Source organism: Branchiostoma floridae, chromosome 4 (genome assembly GCF_000003815.2).
Source record: "Branchiostoma floridae strain S238N-H82 chromosome 4, Bfl_VNyyK, whole genome shotgun sequence".
In the NCBI taxonomy this organism is placed as follows: Eukaryota; Metazoa; Chordata; class Leptocardii; order Amphioxiformes; family Branchiostomatidae; genus Branchiostoma; species Branchiostoma floridae.
In genome coordinates, this window is record NC_049982.1 from 11,092,306 (window position 1) to 11,110,729 (window position 18,424).

At 39.8% G+C, this 18,424-nt stretch overlaps 1 protein-coding gene across 1 annotated transcript; it reads right to left on the minus strand.

Annotated features, from left to right (window-relative positions):
• Window positions 1-4,936: 4,936 nt before the first annotated feature.
• LOC118413982 (collagen triple helix repeat-containing protein 1-like) lies at window positions 4,937-13,320 on the minus strand. Its single transcript, XM_035817676.1, has 6 exons — window positions 13,176-13,320; window positions 11,923-12,031; window positions 9,764-9,904; window positions 8,852-8,998; window positions 7,596-7,797; window positions 4,937-6,928 (listed from the first exon to the last, which is right to left on the minus strand). The coding sequence occupies exons 3-6, from the start codon at window positions 9,869-9,871 to the stop codon at window positions 6,783-6,785; spliced, it is 603 nt and encodes a 200-aa protein (XP_035673569.1). The 5' UTR covers window positions 9,872-9,904; window positions 11,923-12,031; window positions 13,176-13,320; the 3' UTR covers window positions 4,937-6,782.
• Window positions 13,321-18,424: the final 5,104 nt, after the last annotated feature.

Below are 18,424 nucleotides of genomic sequence, written 5' to 3' on the forward strand. Positions count from 1 at the left end.
CCTCGCAGCTTCGCTCCGCTCCGCCGCACGTACAGGAGGATCCTGACGTAAGACGGCACGGAGATGATCACCATGGAAACGGTGAGTGCGATAGTGGCCCAGAAAAACACAACGAAACCTGGTGAGTTCGTATCCTGTAAAAAAATCGAGAACGCAAAGCAATTGTAGTCGAGTCCGATTTATACTCAGTTTAAAAAGTTTCGAAACTTAAATTTGGTCAAAAATCAATTTCTCCCTTATTACCAATTGTATAGCATCATGTGTCATTGTGTATGTATGTGTCATTGAGGAGCTTATCTTTTACCATTTACAATGGTATCATATTTGTCATTATCCAAAATTGAAAGGTTGAACATCAGAGCTGACTATGACGATTTCCAAACTTTCGTGCTGAGTTTATTTAAGGAAACAATGAGATTATCAACATAAAGCTCCAATAATTACATCAAAACCACCTGCCTGTCGTAGGGATTATGAGTTTAGGAAAAGAGCATACCGCAACGATTAAGCAACGACGCGAGATGTGACTGTATCCAATCTCCAGGCCTTGGACGTGGCAGGAAAGCACGAGTGTGACACTAGCAGCCATGAAGAGTCCCAAAGCGACGGCAGTATTCCTCCAGGTGAACATTCCATCGCCGAGGTCGGTGGTGATGACTACACACCGGTTCACGGCGATCAGCGTTAGCGCGAGGGGAGACATCATTCTGCACACGGTGGACAGCAAACCTGTGGTCACGGATAGATAAAGTTTGCTTATTAGGAACTCCAGTTAAATGGAACAGTTCCCCCCTAGTTGTGCCAAAAAAAACATTTGTTAATAACTTGACATTTTCATTTGGGAAATATGGTGAAAATGGTAATGATAATAATATAAGCAGCAGCAGAAAAAAAAACAATAGTACTAATGATAATGATAATAATAATGATAATGGTAATGATAATAATGATGATGATAATAATAAGAAGAAGAATGATAATGATAACAATGGTGATGATGATGATGATGAACTCAGGTGGTCTAATGTATGTAAAGTAGAAAGCATAGAGCAACAGAGTAAGACAATTTTTGACCATTGTATTTGAGTCGTAACTCACCACTGACCACACAGATTGCAGGGTTAAACGGCCAGTCGTTTGTGATGATGGAAATGGCCGTAGTAGGCCCGACACACAAGGCGAATAACAGGTCCGTGCCGCACTGGACAGCTACCATGGCGTTGGAGGGGGTGCGGAGATTCGGGGTCCTTACGGTGACTTTAAGAAAGCAAGAAATGTTTTCCCTGGGTTTATCATTAAAAAGGATAGCGCACGCCTCATGAATATGTAAATACACAAGTACCGATAGGTTACCAACTTTTTTACTCACTATTTGGATTTTCTCAGCATTTAAAGTCTTAGGAGTGACCTTCTGCTTATACATACGTTCGTGGTTATTAACGCAGTACACTGTCATCTTAACTATTCTAGCTGGACAATAGAGCCCATTCCAAGTCACCATGAGGGTTTTTAGGTGATATTTGTAATTAGTCTGAAATATTTTGAATAAAAGAATATCTGAGCCACAATAATCAAATTCTTTTCAAAAAATTGACTAAGAAAATACTCATTTATTTGAATTCTTTTGAATATTTTAGAAATATTTTGAAAGTACAAAAATGTCTTTATTTAGAATAATTATGAAACCTCTGTGTGATTATTTCACATTTACAAATATTTACAAATATTTGTAAACTTTGCCAAATGGTAAAATTAGTTTATTGCCCCCATAAAAGTAAGCCCTATTGTTGCATCTGCGTATTTTTAGATTTCACTGCTGGGCACTGGTGGGTCCTCTGTGGCGGGCTATTGTTGCATGACACCCAACCATACTTTGCAAGGATGTGTGAATTGCTATCTTCCCGGCCCACTGAACCATTTACAAAAAATGGTAGAAAATGATAAATAATGGTAGAATGCTGTTATCATTATTTAGAAACCATTAGAAGTATCCAATTCCACACCATGAATATTTTCAAAGTTTTACAAGACCAGGGAAATATTTATAAAGTTGAAAATAGTGTTAAAAATATTTCTTAAGTATCAAATGTCCTAGACATATAATTACAAATCTTTAAAATCAATTCTAAACAATGGCAACAAACATCCGCACGGTGACTTGGAATCGACTCTAGGAGTTTTGAAGGTAATTCTGGAACGGTCAAGCATTCAATAAAATAAATGACATGATCCGTACAAAATGAAACCCATAAAGGATAAGAGTATCTAAGAACAATGAAATGAGTGAATCTCACCAAGTATGACCAGAATACTGGCGGCAGGGCCGACAGTCATTACGGACAGGTTGAACACTAGCTCCAGTCCATCCGCCACGCTAAACACTGCAGTGCTGTTATCTGGAAAGGTGTCGTTTCTCTCAGAGGCTGCCATCGTTCTCAACAGAAATAACACGACTGTTGTGGAAACACTTTACTTCCAGCACATTTCCAGAATAGGTTTTAAATACAAACGTAAGGAAACCTGCTTCAGAATGGCAGCAACACGCGACGATCATCAACCCACTTACACCACTCTCCAACTACCTTCGATCACCTTACAGTTTATGCTAGACGTTACATCCATGCAAATAACCAGGACCACCTGCATCAGACGAGGTGCTACACAGCACTTATCTGTGAGTTAACACCTGCCGAAGGCTTTTCATAGACAGGATTTTTGTATAGGTTCTTTTCCTGACTTAGGATACCGTTGAATGTTACTCTACTTCCTATTTCTGATCCGTACAAAAGAAACTGAGGCTTTAGAGACAAATCCTGGGAAACATAACGTGCTAACCTCCTTTTGCCTGGCAATTATATAAAGATAGAACTTCATTTACAATTTTGTTTTTAACACAATCAGGAAATCCTTCTCACATTAAACAATGTTGAAACTGGCCGTATACACCTGTTCCTGAAAATAAAGCAAAAGCGGCAGGCCGTATACACCTGCTCTTGAAAAGAAAAGAAATAAAACATTTAGGCTGGACGTGACGGCCGATATATTTTGTTTTGGCCCAACGTTATAGGGGCTTAGCATTAAACCGAAGTTCTCTTCGAACAACCAATCAGCGTTCAGAGATTAGAACGCTGAATCATTCTTGACAGAGATAGAAGAAGGACAGTTTGAAATCTCCCGAGCTCCCCGTCCTAATTGGGAAGTTAATCGCTTGTCTTTGTGAGTTTATCGCTTGTTTTCGTGAAATGGAAATCTTATCCCTTTTTGTTTCGTGAATAGTCTCTTTTTGGGGATTCTAAACGATGGATTTGAACGTTGTTGCGGTAAGTGAGAGGTTTGAAATTGGTAACGTTCGATTCCACAATGTGAGTTTGGAAAACTGTCCAGGCACATGTACACTGATGCCTCGGGTCTTTTTCTTATCCATAAAAGTCTTGAGTCTTTATGTAGCCTGTGTTTATTCACAGCTTATTTCAGTCACTAGTCCACTCATAGCAAGACTGGAAGCGAAAAGCAGACGATTGATTGTGTTACAAAGAACTGTTGTCAGCGTGGATGACGAAATGGAGTCTTTCACAAAACTTTTAACAGATTTACTTGACTGAAAACTGTTAAGTCAAAGGTATCATAACCGCGATTTGGCGTTTAACCGACCGTTTGTAGTCAGGATGAAGGAGCTACATGCAGGCGTTATCAAATAGGGTTCGAATAACACTACAAACTGCCTACTGTACGTCCCCTATCTGGGGGCTGTTGGTATCACCAGTGAGGTCCGTACTGCTTGCCTTTGGATGTGAGCATTCTCAAGAATAGGGGTGAAGGGTTGTGCTGAGACATGATTCAAAATGGCAAGTGTTCGGATATCCGCTCAATCAAAGCCTGGGGCTGTATCTGAAAGAGGGACACTTCAAGGCATGTTGATTGTCTTAGATGGGCAGTTTATTATTTTGTTCCATATTCGCTGTGAAGATAAAAGTGTAACGTGACGACGTATAGTATGATTTCTTGAAATTACACATGCTGCCCCTCCTCCCACGACTTAATTTAATTAACGGCATGAAAACTTAACGGAAGATTGATTACTTGTAACGTGTCGCTGCAACGTGTGATCTTTGTGAGCTTAAACTTACAAGGTTTTAAGTCGTATACCTTGCTGGTTTTGTAAAACAATGAAAAGAATTTGCATAACGGAGCTAGTTTTTGACTGACAGAAAGTTTTGAAAAGTGTCTGATTAAAGTTGCATCCGATAAAAGTTCCGTGCCGTTACTAATGTATCCACAGAGTTGATTTCAAAATTTGGACATCGTTCATAACTGAATCCGAGTAAATCAGATGGAGTGTATTCACTATTCGGTGTTCATGAGTATGGATGGCATTCCTTCGTGAAGAGACTAGAATTTTTCATGAGAGAAACAGCACAGTATCGTGGAAAGGGGTATCCGATGGTCACGTTTCCAGAGGATCATCTTTTGTTCATGCCTACCTTACTGGCCTTTCTTATCGCCTATCGGCTCGCTCTGGGGGGTTTTCGTCGCTATCGCTCCCTTGGCGGGTGGAAAAATCGTAATTGATTGTTGGTTATAATATTACAACGTTTGTATAACATTTCAGATACACAATAAGTGTAATGTTCGTATAAGTCAGGCATGACAATTTATGAAAATGATTTCCATTTTGGTTTGTAAACTTTCTCGTATTTGTTATGTTTTATGCCAGTCAATAAAAGTTGCTGATATTCCCACCAAGAAATATTTTGTGTGGAGTGATTATGGGTTCTTTCTGGATATAATAACGGCCGAGAAGGTAGGCATAAATTCATTTTTGTGAAACAAAAAACACTTTGTGTAAAATGTAGATAGCAACTTGTAGTGTAATGCAGCAAGAGGCCCTCCTCTAGTATGAGATTGCTGCAACTTTATCAAGTTCACGAACGCACTGTGTTTTTGACAATACTTTACTTGACATTCACAGCCATGCATATATCCATTGACGTGTCATTCTCTGCTTGTGACATTGCTAAGCTTGAATATACAACACATACATCCTACATTTCCTTGAGTCCAACAATGTGCTCTGATATACAATTCGTGTAGGCAGGCAATTTGTATATGTGTGCCAACAATGGTAGAAAATGACACACGAGACATCACCTTTACATGTCATAATGTTTACAGTTCTGTCAATCTTAAGACATTCTGCACACGACCATGTCATCTTCCGCAAGATCACGTTTCAGCCTTCCTTTCTTGAATCTTCACTTGTTCCAAAATTACTAATGGCGTTACTAATTTGATGACATGGGTGACGGTGAACGTTTCTTATTGTGATATCGATCAGTATAGAAAATGTCCTCGCAGGCAATTTGATTAAACAATCTGTTAAAAACGACTACGTTTACCTCTAAAACGCCTAGTGTGTTTCTATCTATTAAAACGCATTTTATCCATGATGGCTGCAAGCGCTGCGGTTCATATTTGGTTTTGTCTATTGTAGTTGTCTTTAACCCTGCCCCGATCAAGACTTTCCGTCATTTTGTTCCTTTGGTACTACATGAGTGCTCAGGGACTGGAGTAACAGTCTAGTAACAGTCTAGTAACAGTACTAGTGCAAATGTTCCGTATGTTGCAAAACGTCTGTATATCGCTTGAGATACATGTAGAATGACTTGTTCTCTAAATGATTTGCTTACATGTGGCACGTTATGGTCAGCTACACCAGCAAACCAATAGAAAAGGAAGCGCTACGTGATCCTAAAAAAAAGCATAGGTCAAGTCAGTTGCTACATTCACACCACACGTGGTATCAATAATGAGCAAAGTAAGACATGTGTATATACAAAGTCGCTTCACCACTTCACATCTCTTCAAGTAAGAATAAGGGTCAACAGTGTACTATGTTGATGGTATCATGTTGTTGGTCTAAGTCTAAAACATGTCTACGGGTTATGTTGAACCTGACTAAGCACTGCTGCACGAACCCCTGCCACAACCACACCCAGAATCTGTGGCTTTTGGAAAAAATCATTTTTATATAGTTTTGTTTTGGGAGAGGTTTGGACGCCAATTACCGCCATTTTACTATAGAAGACTTCTGACTAACGCTTTAATCGTCTTGCACTTGCGCTCACTGTGTGCATCTGCTCGAGATAGGATGGAAGACTAGACCTTGTTCGTACAAAGGGGCTTTAAGAAAATTTAACTTTTTGCTTACTTTTTTTTTTCATTTTTTCAAATAGTTGCCAAAGTTTCACCACAGCCTTGGATGCAGCATGACAGACGATTCGTGCAGAAATGAGAGTTTTTGTGACAATGGTTTCAGTTTTATCAACTGATGAATACGTGCTTGATAAATGACGTGCAATTAAGTTGTCTTGATGATGGTGTCATATACATGATATAAACACGTGTAATCACATGGAGGTTTCTCCTACTTACGCTAAGATTGCATAACTGATTTCCCACGCTTTCAGATAACCACATCTCCTTCTGCGCTTTCAACGTCTCATTATAAATGAGTCCTCGAAATTTCCCGCTCATCAAAAGCCCTTTTAGTGATATATAGCTAGAGGTAGTGACCTCTTTACTTGCACGAAAACCATTCTTTCTTTTCCTTTGAATAGAAAACTCGTCCAAAGCTGTAACTCTTTTACATCACTTCCAGTCAATCACTAGCAGCCCTGTAGAATGATGATTGGAACATTTAGCATAGATGCATATATGAGTGTATACGACAGCGGTTGATTGATTGATTGATTGATTGATTGATTTTCTTGCGTACGACTCTATCACTGTTGAGGAGGGGGCAGTTCCTCTATGAACAGCCTGGTGGCGCTGTTCCATCCCGTGTAACCGTTGGTGTCTCCAAAGTCAGGACAGTTGCCGATGTTGAAATCCACTCTTATGATACCAGCCCTCAAATCGTTGCAAACTCCTGAAATGTATAGAGCAATGATGCTTTATAGAAGAAGGAAAAAAAAAGATATATCATCGGCAGTTGCCAAGTATTCTCCTAGTCATCATCTCCAAATAGATGCTGTGATAGAATCGTAATGTTTTCTGACTACCACCTAGTATTAAACATTCAACGATCTAGAAAACGCTTCGCTTTTCCAGCACGATATTTGCTCGAAGGAAACCTATACAAACTGTACACCGAAAACTGCAACAGCAACAAGAACAAAGAGATAGCAGTGGTTGTGTAAAAACAGGCTCTTTATCCAGTGGCGTTCCAACCTGATGAAACTTTTCACGAAAGGATTTACATGTATCCCTGACAAACAACACAATGTCAATGACTACACGGCCATGTAAAAGAGTTTTACCTTCAAACTGGCCCAGTCTGTGGCTTCTTGTTTCCGTACTGGGCACCCATAGAACAACACAATGACTACACGGCCATGTAAAAGAGTTTTACCTTCAAACTGGCCCAGTCTGTGGCTCCTTGTTTCCGTACTGGGCACCCATAGAACAACACAATGACTACACGGCCATGTAAAAGAGTTTTACCTTCAAACTGGCCCAGTCTGTGGCTCCTTGTTTCCGTACTGGGCACCCATAGAACAACACAATGACTACACGGCCATGTAAAAGAGTTTTACCTTCAAACTGGCCCAGTCTGTGGCTCCTTGTTTCCGTACTGGGCACCCATAGCACGCCCTCCACAGTGATGGGGTCCCGACACTCCACTCCGTTAAACGTCACGAACCATCTCTTGCAGGCCGACACGCCAGCCACGTAGAAGTTGGAGGACACGGACACACGAAGGGACGACATGTTACTGTTCTTAACAAAATCACAGCCCTGTAGAGGGAGGTAAAAGAAGTTATCATCAATACCATCATGCAAATACGTCTTAGTATCAAGATTGATATTCCCATTGGCCTGGGATTTTCTTTATGTAACCTTAAGATAAGGGATAGTCTAAGCGAAGCAGAGCGACTTTTCATATTTAAGTTCAGTTTAATTGTTATAAGAAAAGCCAAATATCTTATGCAATGTCACGTAAAAGTAATTTGCCAATTTCATATAAACTGATTCATTGAAATAATGTACCTATAATCATCAATTTCTGTCAAATAAGAACGATTGGTCATGGTGGGTTAAAGAGGCAAAATGAATCAACTTTGAATTATGAATTTATAATCTCTTTATCAAGGAATCGATATCTTAATAATAATCGGGGGACACTGTTTTAATAAGATCAATGGTTATTATCTTATAGGGACATTGATGTATGGGAAGACCTACAATCAATTGCAATCAGCAATCGACAATCACATTAAGAAAGACTCTGCTTGTTTACCTTAAGTAAATTAAGAAGAATGATCTGAACTCTTTCATAGAAAAAGTTTTTGAATGATAAAACAAGTTCTTTAGAGCGATGCTTTAACTAAAATATTATGCTGCCAGGGAGATTTAAAACCTCATCAGCTCATGACCTGACGTTACATACGTACAGTAGCAATAAAAAGTAACATTTTCAATGTTTTGTCAAAGAAAATCTTGAAGCTGTGAAATATCCATAGCTTACTGATTTAACAAAGGACAATGGCGCCGTGTTGAGCTTTCGACTCGGAATCTAGAAGTCCCGAGTTCGATACCCGCCGTTCCCCCGAGTTCGTGTCCTTGAGAAAGACACTTCACATGATCTTCCTCACTTCACTCTGGTGGTGTAAAAATGGGTACCTGACTTCGGTCGGGAGATTCTGTTTGTACTGTGTATGTGGTGCGTATGTGGCACTGTTAATATAACATAAGTTACTAACTTGAGTGCCGTGCCACATTGTCCTCGTCTGTCCAAAAAGCAAATATGCCCCTAACAACCCATGCCCAGTTGAGCAGCTTCTGATCTTACTTGAATGACTCCCACGTCTGCCCCGTTGTTGAGGTTGGGCCAGCTGCACTGCTTCCAGTTCATAGTCGATGCCTTGGTACAGGAGCACTTCCCCGGGGTGCCGCGGTCTCCCTTATCCCCCTTCGGTCCCAGCGGACCCACCTCGCCCTACCGATATGAAGTTATCTTAGTGACAAGCAGTTACTTTGTTAGGAAAACGGTTACAGTTGATTACTGTTGATCATATTGTAAGCTTGCTGACTTATATTTCAGGATGCATTACGAACTACGATGTATCATGGACAACATAATTGAGATACACAAGAAGCTGCCTCGCAACACACGATGCATTTACTATTGCCTGCATTTAGAGTCCATTCCAAGACACCATGCGGATGTTTGTTGCCATTGTTTAGAATTGATTTTAAAGTTTTGTAATTATATGTCTAGGACATTTGATACTTCAGAAATATTTTTAACACTGTTTCAACTTCAACTTAATTTTCCCTGGTCGTGTAAAACTTTGGAAATATTCATGGTGTGGAATTTTTTGTAAATATTTGTAAATGTGAAATAATCACAGAGAGGTTTCACAATTATTCTAAATAAAGATATTTTTGTAAAGTTACTTTCAAAATGTTTCTAAAATATTCAAAGAAATTCAAATAAATGAGTATTTTCTTAGTCAATTTTTTTTAAATAATTTAATTATTGTGGTTCAGATATTCTTTTATTCAAAATAATTCAGACTAATTATAAATATCGCCTAAAAACCTCATGGTGTCTTGGAATGGACTCTAGTTTGTTTCAAAATTTCAATTCTACACTAAATGCTTCACATCCTGATACAGTGTAGTGAAATCTGATTTGTCTTACAATGAAAGTGCCGTAAACTTACTGTAAAGTGATGCGGAATGACATCATCACACTTACCTTCCCGCCATCCCTTCCCGGTTGTCCATGCGCGCCTGGTATCCCAGGAGTCCCAGGGATGCCATTTAACCCGGATGAACACCTGTCTTCATTTCCGTTGGGCATCATGTTGTTGTTGTTCTGATAGGGTACACTGTTGAGCTGCGGTGCCAAGAAGAGAAGGTAGTATTTACACTCTATTCGTTTCGGATACGATCTGTTTGATATGTCATAAACTTCGGTGAAATTCCGTCATGAAAATAATTCTTCTACTTAGTAATATGACTTAATTAGCTAGCTTCCACATGATACGAAAAGAGTTTAAACATCACAAATCAAAACTCCCGCATATACACCTCCCTATAGACAGCAGCCTGAGTAGTCTAGCACTTTGTATGAATACATCAACATGCAGTATTACTGGGCCAGCATGATAATGATAACCACTGTCGACAATATAAAGCAAGATTAAATGCAGCTGCGGGACATTCCAGAGGCTGCAGATGCAGAAACCAGTGGGTGATGATGAAGTTTGCTGCACCGCTCCTAACTGACTCCCACCCACTCCATCATCTATCGCCTATCAGCCCAGATATAAAGTGCTGCTCTTTATAACTGATACCTGAGACAGAATATCCATCACGGTCTTACCGAGGGGGGACGTAAAGGTCAACACCTAATAAGGCTTGTGAGTGAGTGCTTGCCTCGTCCTCCCCGCGATGGGAATCCAGCACCTCGGTCTCCAATTACGGCATCATGTTCCTTACCAGAACCCATCAATCCGCTACAAGCACAAAAGCGCCCAGGAACAGTTCGCTTGGCCTTGATTGTATATAATATATATAGGGTAGCTTGTCTTTAATCAGGGGTGGATTATACTGTTTAAGACCCTAATCCGTTAAGCCTGATCTCAGAGGTCCCGGAATAAAAGATTATGGATTAACTGAAGGACTGTGAGACAGCTTCCATTTACTTTCTGTTTTGTATTGGCGAGCGGACACGGCACCTCGTGCATGCTGCACATTAGGGCAATCTTTTGATGGTACTAATTTCAAAAGACGCACTAAAAAAGATGCACTGTGTAAGTCTCAGAGTTGACAGACGTGACCACAGTGGATATATTGCAGGTCATCATTATAAATATTCTAAGTGCTCTGAATGGCCCCTCATTTCCCCAACATGCTCGTTTGGTAATTCCCCTCCGGTCCTTTGCGAATAACATAATTGGCCATTTACAGTCGGCTGTAATAATTTATCAGCCATAAATTAGCCCAGGTCGGCCCTTTGGGGCTCTACCGCTCACTCCCAGGATGAAAACCCAGGATAACTCACCAATAACTGCTCTGCTTATATTAAGAGAAGATGAGCATATTGGCATCCAGTTGGAAGAGAGGGTCTCTGAAGACATCACTGTGTCGTAAATTTTTGAGCTGTTATGGCCATGCTCCTATTAACCCTAATTCCCTTCATCAGTGATATGTGAATCGCCCGGTAAATCACATATTCTTATCGAGCTGAAAAGGAAATTGATGCCCTTCGTGAAGATCCATCCGTGACAAATGTTCCCTGTAATAGAGACAGCGCCTTTTGTAACGCGTGGGGCGTTTTGTCCGCTTGAAAAGAGTCATCATCCGTGAAAGGTCACCAGGGCGTACTGTTCACTGGAGAACTTTACAAGCAAATGCCACCACAGAACGGTGTAGGCGAAATTCTATCAATGATTCATGTTTGTTATGGAGAGGTGAATAGAAGACATCTGTATCTGGGCATCAATAATTCTTTTTGATGTTATTTATTAATGATGTAATTGTGATGTAATTGTAAGCACTTCTTAAACGTAGATCAATATTGTACTTACAGAATGGAAGCAGCCACCACAACGTGTCAAGCTCACAGACATTTCAATAAAATGTATTTCAACCCATTGTTTGTAATATCATCGTTTACAGGTTAGAGGTGGACAGAATGAATAACGAGATGATTTCGTGTCGCCGAATGCCAAATCAGTATTAGTTCAGCGACAATGCGGTAAATATAACCATAAAGATATCGTAACTAACTTTATTGCCATGGGTAGTAAGATACTCTTTCAGTTAAAAGGAAATCAAATCTACAAACTCTCCCTATGATCTATTTTACAACTTCATGTTGTAATCAAAGCATAAGTGTTATTGACTGACCTCCTTGAAGACTGATACTGCGCAGCTGAGACGCCCTAAAAACCTGTTTCCCTGAAGGAAGTTGTGTGAAGCACTGCTCTTCCCGGCAACTGACACCCAGGTGGCAATGCTGCGCGCACATTCAACATTACAGAACCAATGATTAGTAGGCGTTAATTACATTAAAGCATTGATAATCAAACTGGAGTATCATCGTATTCTACCAGAAAATGTTTTGGGGTGCATTAACCATGTGTATACATTTCATTTCTACTCAATAAATCTAATATAAAACAATCTGTAAAATTTGATCTTGCCAGTGCGGCTTAGCAACAAGCAGTACACTGCACGTATCAAAACCCTCAATTGTCTGTATATTTTTCTAGACATAAAATCCACCGACAAAAGTGTAGTTATAAATCTTAAGTACCCAAATGTAGAGATGTGCCAATCATGGGTATTTTCACAGCAGCTAGTGAAAAAAATAAAAACTTAGGAGACAGTTTTATGGGCAAAAGGCCAACATCATGTATACGACTGAATATCGGATCGCTATCACATATGAAGTAAAGGTGGTATTCCTAAATGTGCACTATTCACACACATTTCTCAAACGATGTTGTTTTCAGAAAGTTAAAGAAATTGTGAAAAGAAATCATCTAGAAACATCAATCAAGACGGTTTGCAGATTTGGAACAAAGCAATATGACGCCGGTAACTGGAGGCGATGGGCCAATAGAGTACCGCCTTAAACAGCTTTTCAAAATGTAGCTGGAGTTAATTTCTTTTGGAAAATATCAAGCAAGACCGAGTTATTCGTCTTGTTCTTCTATAATGCCGGCGATATGGCACACGTTTCTGTAGACTCCTGCCATGGTCGAAACTATCTAGATGGGACATAACTAATACAACGTCTGGTAATATCTTCATCAATTTTTTTTTTCAGTGTACAAACCGCCTAAAATAAATCATAATGGTAAAATATAATGGTAAATCACTTGCTTTTGGGAAGTTTCAAACGATTTGGTGGCAGGACAATTGCTCGAAGAACTTTTCCAAATCAGATAATGTATTTTGCGGCAAAAAGCAGTGATCAGATCAAGAGATGTGAGCGCCAAACTCAATCAAAATATCCTGGACACCAAAATCTAGTTATGCAAAGATGATCTAACCCATAGACAAATTGTAATGGCTAGCTGGTATCTAATACTGCTTAAATACATTACAAGATGGTGATACGTATTGAGCAAAAACAGGACCGATGGATGTCTAACCTGATGGTACGGGTCGGAGAAGAGTGCCAGTCGGGTGCCAGTGGCGGCGGGAAGAGCAGCACAGAGCTTTGTTTGCCACCCCAGCCTTTATATGTACCGCTTGGAACGCGCACGTAATGCAGATGGAGGGGCTGTAATATGCTAATTAATCACCTTGTGCGTCACTGTCCATAAACAATGCCAAGCATAATAACCCTTAAAGCCACCACAATGAGATAAGGGTTTTATTAGACACTGAGGAATGCTCTGTAGGTCAGAAATGACGGGAAAACGATGATTGGGCTTTATCTTTAGCCAACAGTTGAAGCTCGTCATAGCTTTAGCAGCTTGCAATGAGCTTGCTACTTCCCGTAAGCCAATGATTTGTGCTGTTGCTCTCTCATCTTCGGATCGGAAGACTTCGTTCAAGCCAGAGTGATGGTTATGACTAGTCGAATTGCTGATCTCCTGTATTAAACATGACCAAACGGCATCATAACCCTTTATGAGATAACAAGTTTGAGAACGGAATAAAGAGAAAGTCATAATTAGGTGCCATTTTACCCATTTTTCTCAATCTAATGGTTTCTGTTTCTATCAAAGTCCATTCTCATACATTATTGTCGTGTCTGACATTTTTCCCTGTAAGATACAAGTGAGGAACTGTCAAAATGTCATATTTTCGCCATGCTTACCGTCAGCAGTTTCTCCCCGGACTATGTATACCAGTATTGCTCACTGATCTCTGGAGTGTCGTTACCACAGAATTGATTAGATCAGGGAATCATTCCCTCGCTTTGCAAATCAAGTCGTGAAGATGCAACGCAAGACCGCAAAGCAATTGGGCAGAACATTTGACCTCGGAATCCTTCAACAGTAAAGCAACCACCGTACTTATTCTAAGAGGACATTCGTCTTGTTGCGTTGTTTGGAGTGCAATGGCAAGGTTTGATAAAGATAGATTTACACAACTGTACAACACGACAGAAACCTATTGCGCCATTTTTCAGCCACTTTTCTAGGTGATATAGGATATAGAAATGGAAATGTGTTATTATTCCATATCAAACAATTCTCATGTGGTTGTTCATGCTTTGATATAGCAGATGGGTTACATGTGGCATTTATTTGGTAGTCATTTGTTCTCGAAGATGACTGTCGGAACTGTCATTAAAGAAGATAGGACCTCATGTGGGTCCAGAGTCAAATCTTCTAAAAGAGCGCAGTCGTCGACATTTGCACTGAGCAGCGGTAATAAACTGCCCTCTAAGCAGAGGTTCGGTTCCGTCTGTCTTTGACGTGTGTTTTTTTGCGTTTTTTATCGGGCTTTCTATTGTTTTCTTTATATAGGTCTCTCGGCCAACATCCGCGGGGCCGAACCTCTGCTTGGAGAGACCAGATATGACTCAGAGTACTAATTTTGTAGTGGGGAAAAATGAAGAAAAAATCGAAAACAGTATCGTTTCACAATAATTAATTGCGAAAACAAAAAGACATGCATAATCTTGAAATTTCTAGCCTTGGCCCACGATCTAAAATGACTTATCTTTTTCCAATATCTGATATTACACTTTGTGAAATTGAAATTGATGAGTGCAGTCCATTCATGTAATTGAAAGTCAGTGCAATGTCATTTCTGTACAGTTCTTCCCCAGCTGCAATTTCTGCTGCCTGGATTTTCAGCCGAAAGAATCAATCATTACCAAAGTGCATCGGACCCAAAGGACCATGCAATATCGTTTTATTCGATATGAAACTATTTGTAAACCGTTTATAAAACCCGTCGGAAATTACAGTTTACCTTTGCTTCAGAACAGTTTATCAAAGGTCATTCTCGATCTCAAGTGTAACATTTACATGAGGATACTTTCTTATCAACACTTTCGTCATGCATCACACTGAGAAGATGATCTTCTACAGATAGCTGAGGGTGAAGCAGCTATAAGAATCGCAGGGACATTTTCTTAGTTTTTTACTATTCCATTACATAGCAGTTTTTCCTTCTTTTTAATTAGGTGACATGGCGAAATAGAAAGCAGATTGTAAAACATTATATGCATATTTCAGAATATCGTTAGATTTAGCAACTATGACAATGTATATATTGTATATAACGTTACATAAATGATTGTATTTTAGTAATACTGAAGCCCAATGTTAGCCTTCAATTTTTATTGACTAGAATTTTCTAGCTTAAAGTATCATTTTGTACTTCTATTTTTTTCTAAGTTGATCACATAGAAGTCGCTACATTTGTTTGTTTGTTTTATGTATGACTTCTACTTCTACAATGTACTTGCTATGTGATCACATATCACTACTTCCACCTATCACATATTACTACTTACATATCTTCCAAACTGTTCTGACCATTTGCCATATTTGTAAAATTCAAGACACCCTGTCTTACTAATGTCCGCTGAGGGGAGTGCCGGTCATCAGGATCAGCCAGTTTCATTACTGCACACCGTGCCTTCCTGACGGAGCACCCCCGTGGTGCTGCAGTTCAGCACGGGGGCGGGATATTCGGGTTGTCTTATTACTTTATGGCCTAACGATTGTTGCAATACGAAATGGACACAACTATATTTACCGCTAACACTTGACTAGTCGTTATAAATCTAGAACGAATCAATAGACTTACGTAACCTGGCCTGATTCCTTTTCCCTCTTGGAATTTTTCCAAGAAATAACCAAGAATTCTAAAGAAGAGCATTGGGATCATCTTGGCTTTCATCACAATGATTGATTTGACAGCTCAGTCTCGAATTGATAGAAGATCCCTTACTTCATTTTCTACCTGTCTCAAGGGTCTGTTATTCAGTCACATGCTTCTTCTAGAGTTGCAATCTGTTAGGGTGCGGTCACATCGTCGTTCGACGTCGTATCTTTTTGATGTCGTACGATTTTAGAGCAGGATATGACGGAACCAACCACCGACAAGGATTTAAGGTAGCATTATTGGTAACGAGACAGCTGAATTTTGTATAACACGCAACGACAATCTCATGACTCGGTTTGCGATCGTACAAGGCTCGCACGACGAATGTGACCAGGCGCTTGTTTGTTTGTTTATTTGCACAAGAAAATACACAATAGTAATACAATAGATAATGGGATTATAACAGGGGTTATGTAGGCCCTCCTCCTTTGTGCTAAACAAAATTGATCATACTTGAACCAGTTGAACTGTAGGTTTGATTATAATTCATGAATTATAAAGTACATGTACAATGTACATAAGAATAATCAAGTAATGAATTAGTAGCATTAGATAAAAACTGAACATGTGAGTCTTCTACAGGGATGATTGGCTTGGATGATTTATCAGATGGGTTTTCATGGCACTTTTAAACGTTAGAAAAGAGGAGTTTGTTTATTTGAAGGCTGTTTCATATTTGTCACATCTGTATCCTACAGAACACTGAAGGACTGGGTATTGTGGATTGACAGGACAAAATGTAACATGTAATTATGGTTAACATATGCTCAAATAACAAAGTCCCCCGGTACAGCTAAAAAGTTTGCCAGACATTGCAACCTAATGCATCACCATGCCTGTCATTGTGTCCAGTCACCCTGGGGAGTCATCCTTCCATTTAATCAACTCTACATTGTCCCCATCTATATTGTCACTGCGCCTCATTGTCTAGTCGAGGACATGGTGTTGTCTTCACCGAAATTTATGATAACTGTATCATGGCAAATATAGATGATACAGCTGAATGAAATGACAATGTGTCATCTTCGGATTTTATCTCGATAGTCGATCTCAACGTGTCTTTGGAATCAACCAAAAGTCGTATCAAGCTATGTATTCAAGCATTTGATTGTCCAATAATTGTGAGTGAATTTATATATTATACTCTAGAAAACAATCTTTATCGTCATATATTTATATGATTATCTATTATCTATTAAGGAAGACATGTACATGCCATAGGGACATAACGCTTTTGTGGAAAGTAAAAAGGAAGAAGAAACACATAGCTTATGCAAACCATATCCAATCTAGGTGAAACCCATTACAAACACGGTAGGTTTACGACAGGTCAAAGGTCACGGCTGCTTCGACCAAATATGTCTTCCGTATATCATTCTCCCGACGATTGGGTCTTACCAATACGTTTTTCAACCTCCATGGTCTTACCACTTCATTGAGACGCAAAAGTGCTGATTACCTGTCACAGTGGCTAGTTTGTTCTTGACTGTTGTTAAGTCTTTTGATACTTTTTCAACTCATACTTGCCAAAGTCATCTCGGATTGCTTGTTGACTGGAGTCGTTGACTGGACTCATGGCCGCGGCGCGATCATTTTCAGACGTACTTATATCAGGCACTTGAAATGAGCTTTCGCTAATACCCCTGTCACATTTGGCGAAAATCGATCGGACGACGATTCTGCGCCAGTCGCCCGAGCCTCGCTTATATTTATAATAGTAAATTTATTGCACAACAATTGTACAAGGTACAAAGTATGGCTTATATGTGACAGGGACGGTTTTCATGTGAAAAATACGCGCAACTCTCTGTCAATCTTAAATATGGCCGATCTTCCATGGATACGCTCGAAGATCGTGGATAATGTGACAGGGGTATAAGGTATAACGTAGGCGGTATTCCGAAAAGAGAATATAGGACTTGGTTTTAAGTAATGGATGATACGATCTATAAGCTGCACTCTAATACACACATAGAGGTAACAATAAAAACTATCATGATGTGTAATAAATCAAGATGAATTTACTTAAGATTGCTGAACCCCTGAGTAAAAGAAACTGCGGTGCAAAATTGACAGAGCTACACTAACTTTTCCTGGCGGTCAGGTCTGTTACATCTATCGATGCCTGCATCGCAGCCATTGCAAGTGTAGCGTCACATTCTTTAACAACATTTGATAAGATTTAAAGTTTCAATTCATACCACTGCGTGACCAGCTGCTGTTTTATGTTTAAGAGAAGAGATTTACAACTGTTACAGTATATAATCCCGATCACTTTCCTCTAACTGAGCATTGCACTTAACCCCAGACACAGGATGGGCGTGGTCGACTCCTTGCTCCCGATGTGTGCCCACACAAATGAAAAGAATGAACCGGATTACCAACCTGCGCAGAGATGTGCAGACAGCCCAGCGACAGGATGAAAACTCCCGCGAAATTGCCCGCCGATGACTTCATCTCTTTGGTGTGTGTTTGCGTGGGTGGACTGCAGCCGACAAGGTATATAAGGCCACCGAAAATCACTCTCACTCTCGGCGATGTCTTCCGC

Coding starts and splice junctions, on each gene's coding strand:
- LOC118413982 (XM_035817676.1), bottom strand. CDS start 9,871: ATGATGCCCAACGGAAATGAAGACAGGTGTTCATCCGGGTTAAATGGC. Junction 7,798..8,851: donor CAGACGTGGGAGTCATTCAA/GTAAGATCAGAA, acceptor CTCCCTCTACAG/GGCTGTGATTTTGTTAAGAA. Junction 6,929..7,595: donor CAGACTGGGCCAGTTTGAAG/GTAAAACTCTTT, acceptor TATACATTTCAG/GAGTTTGCAACGATTTGAGG.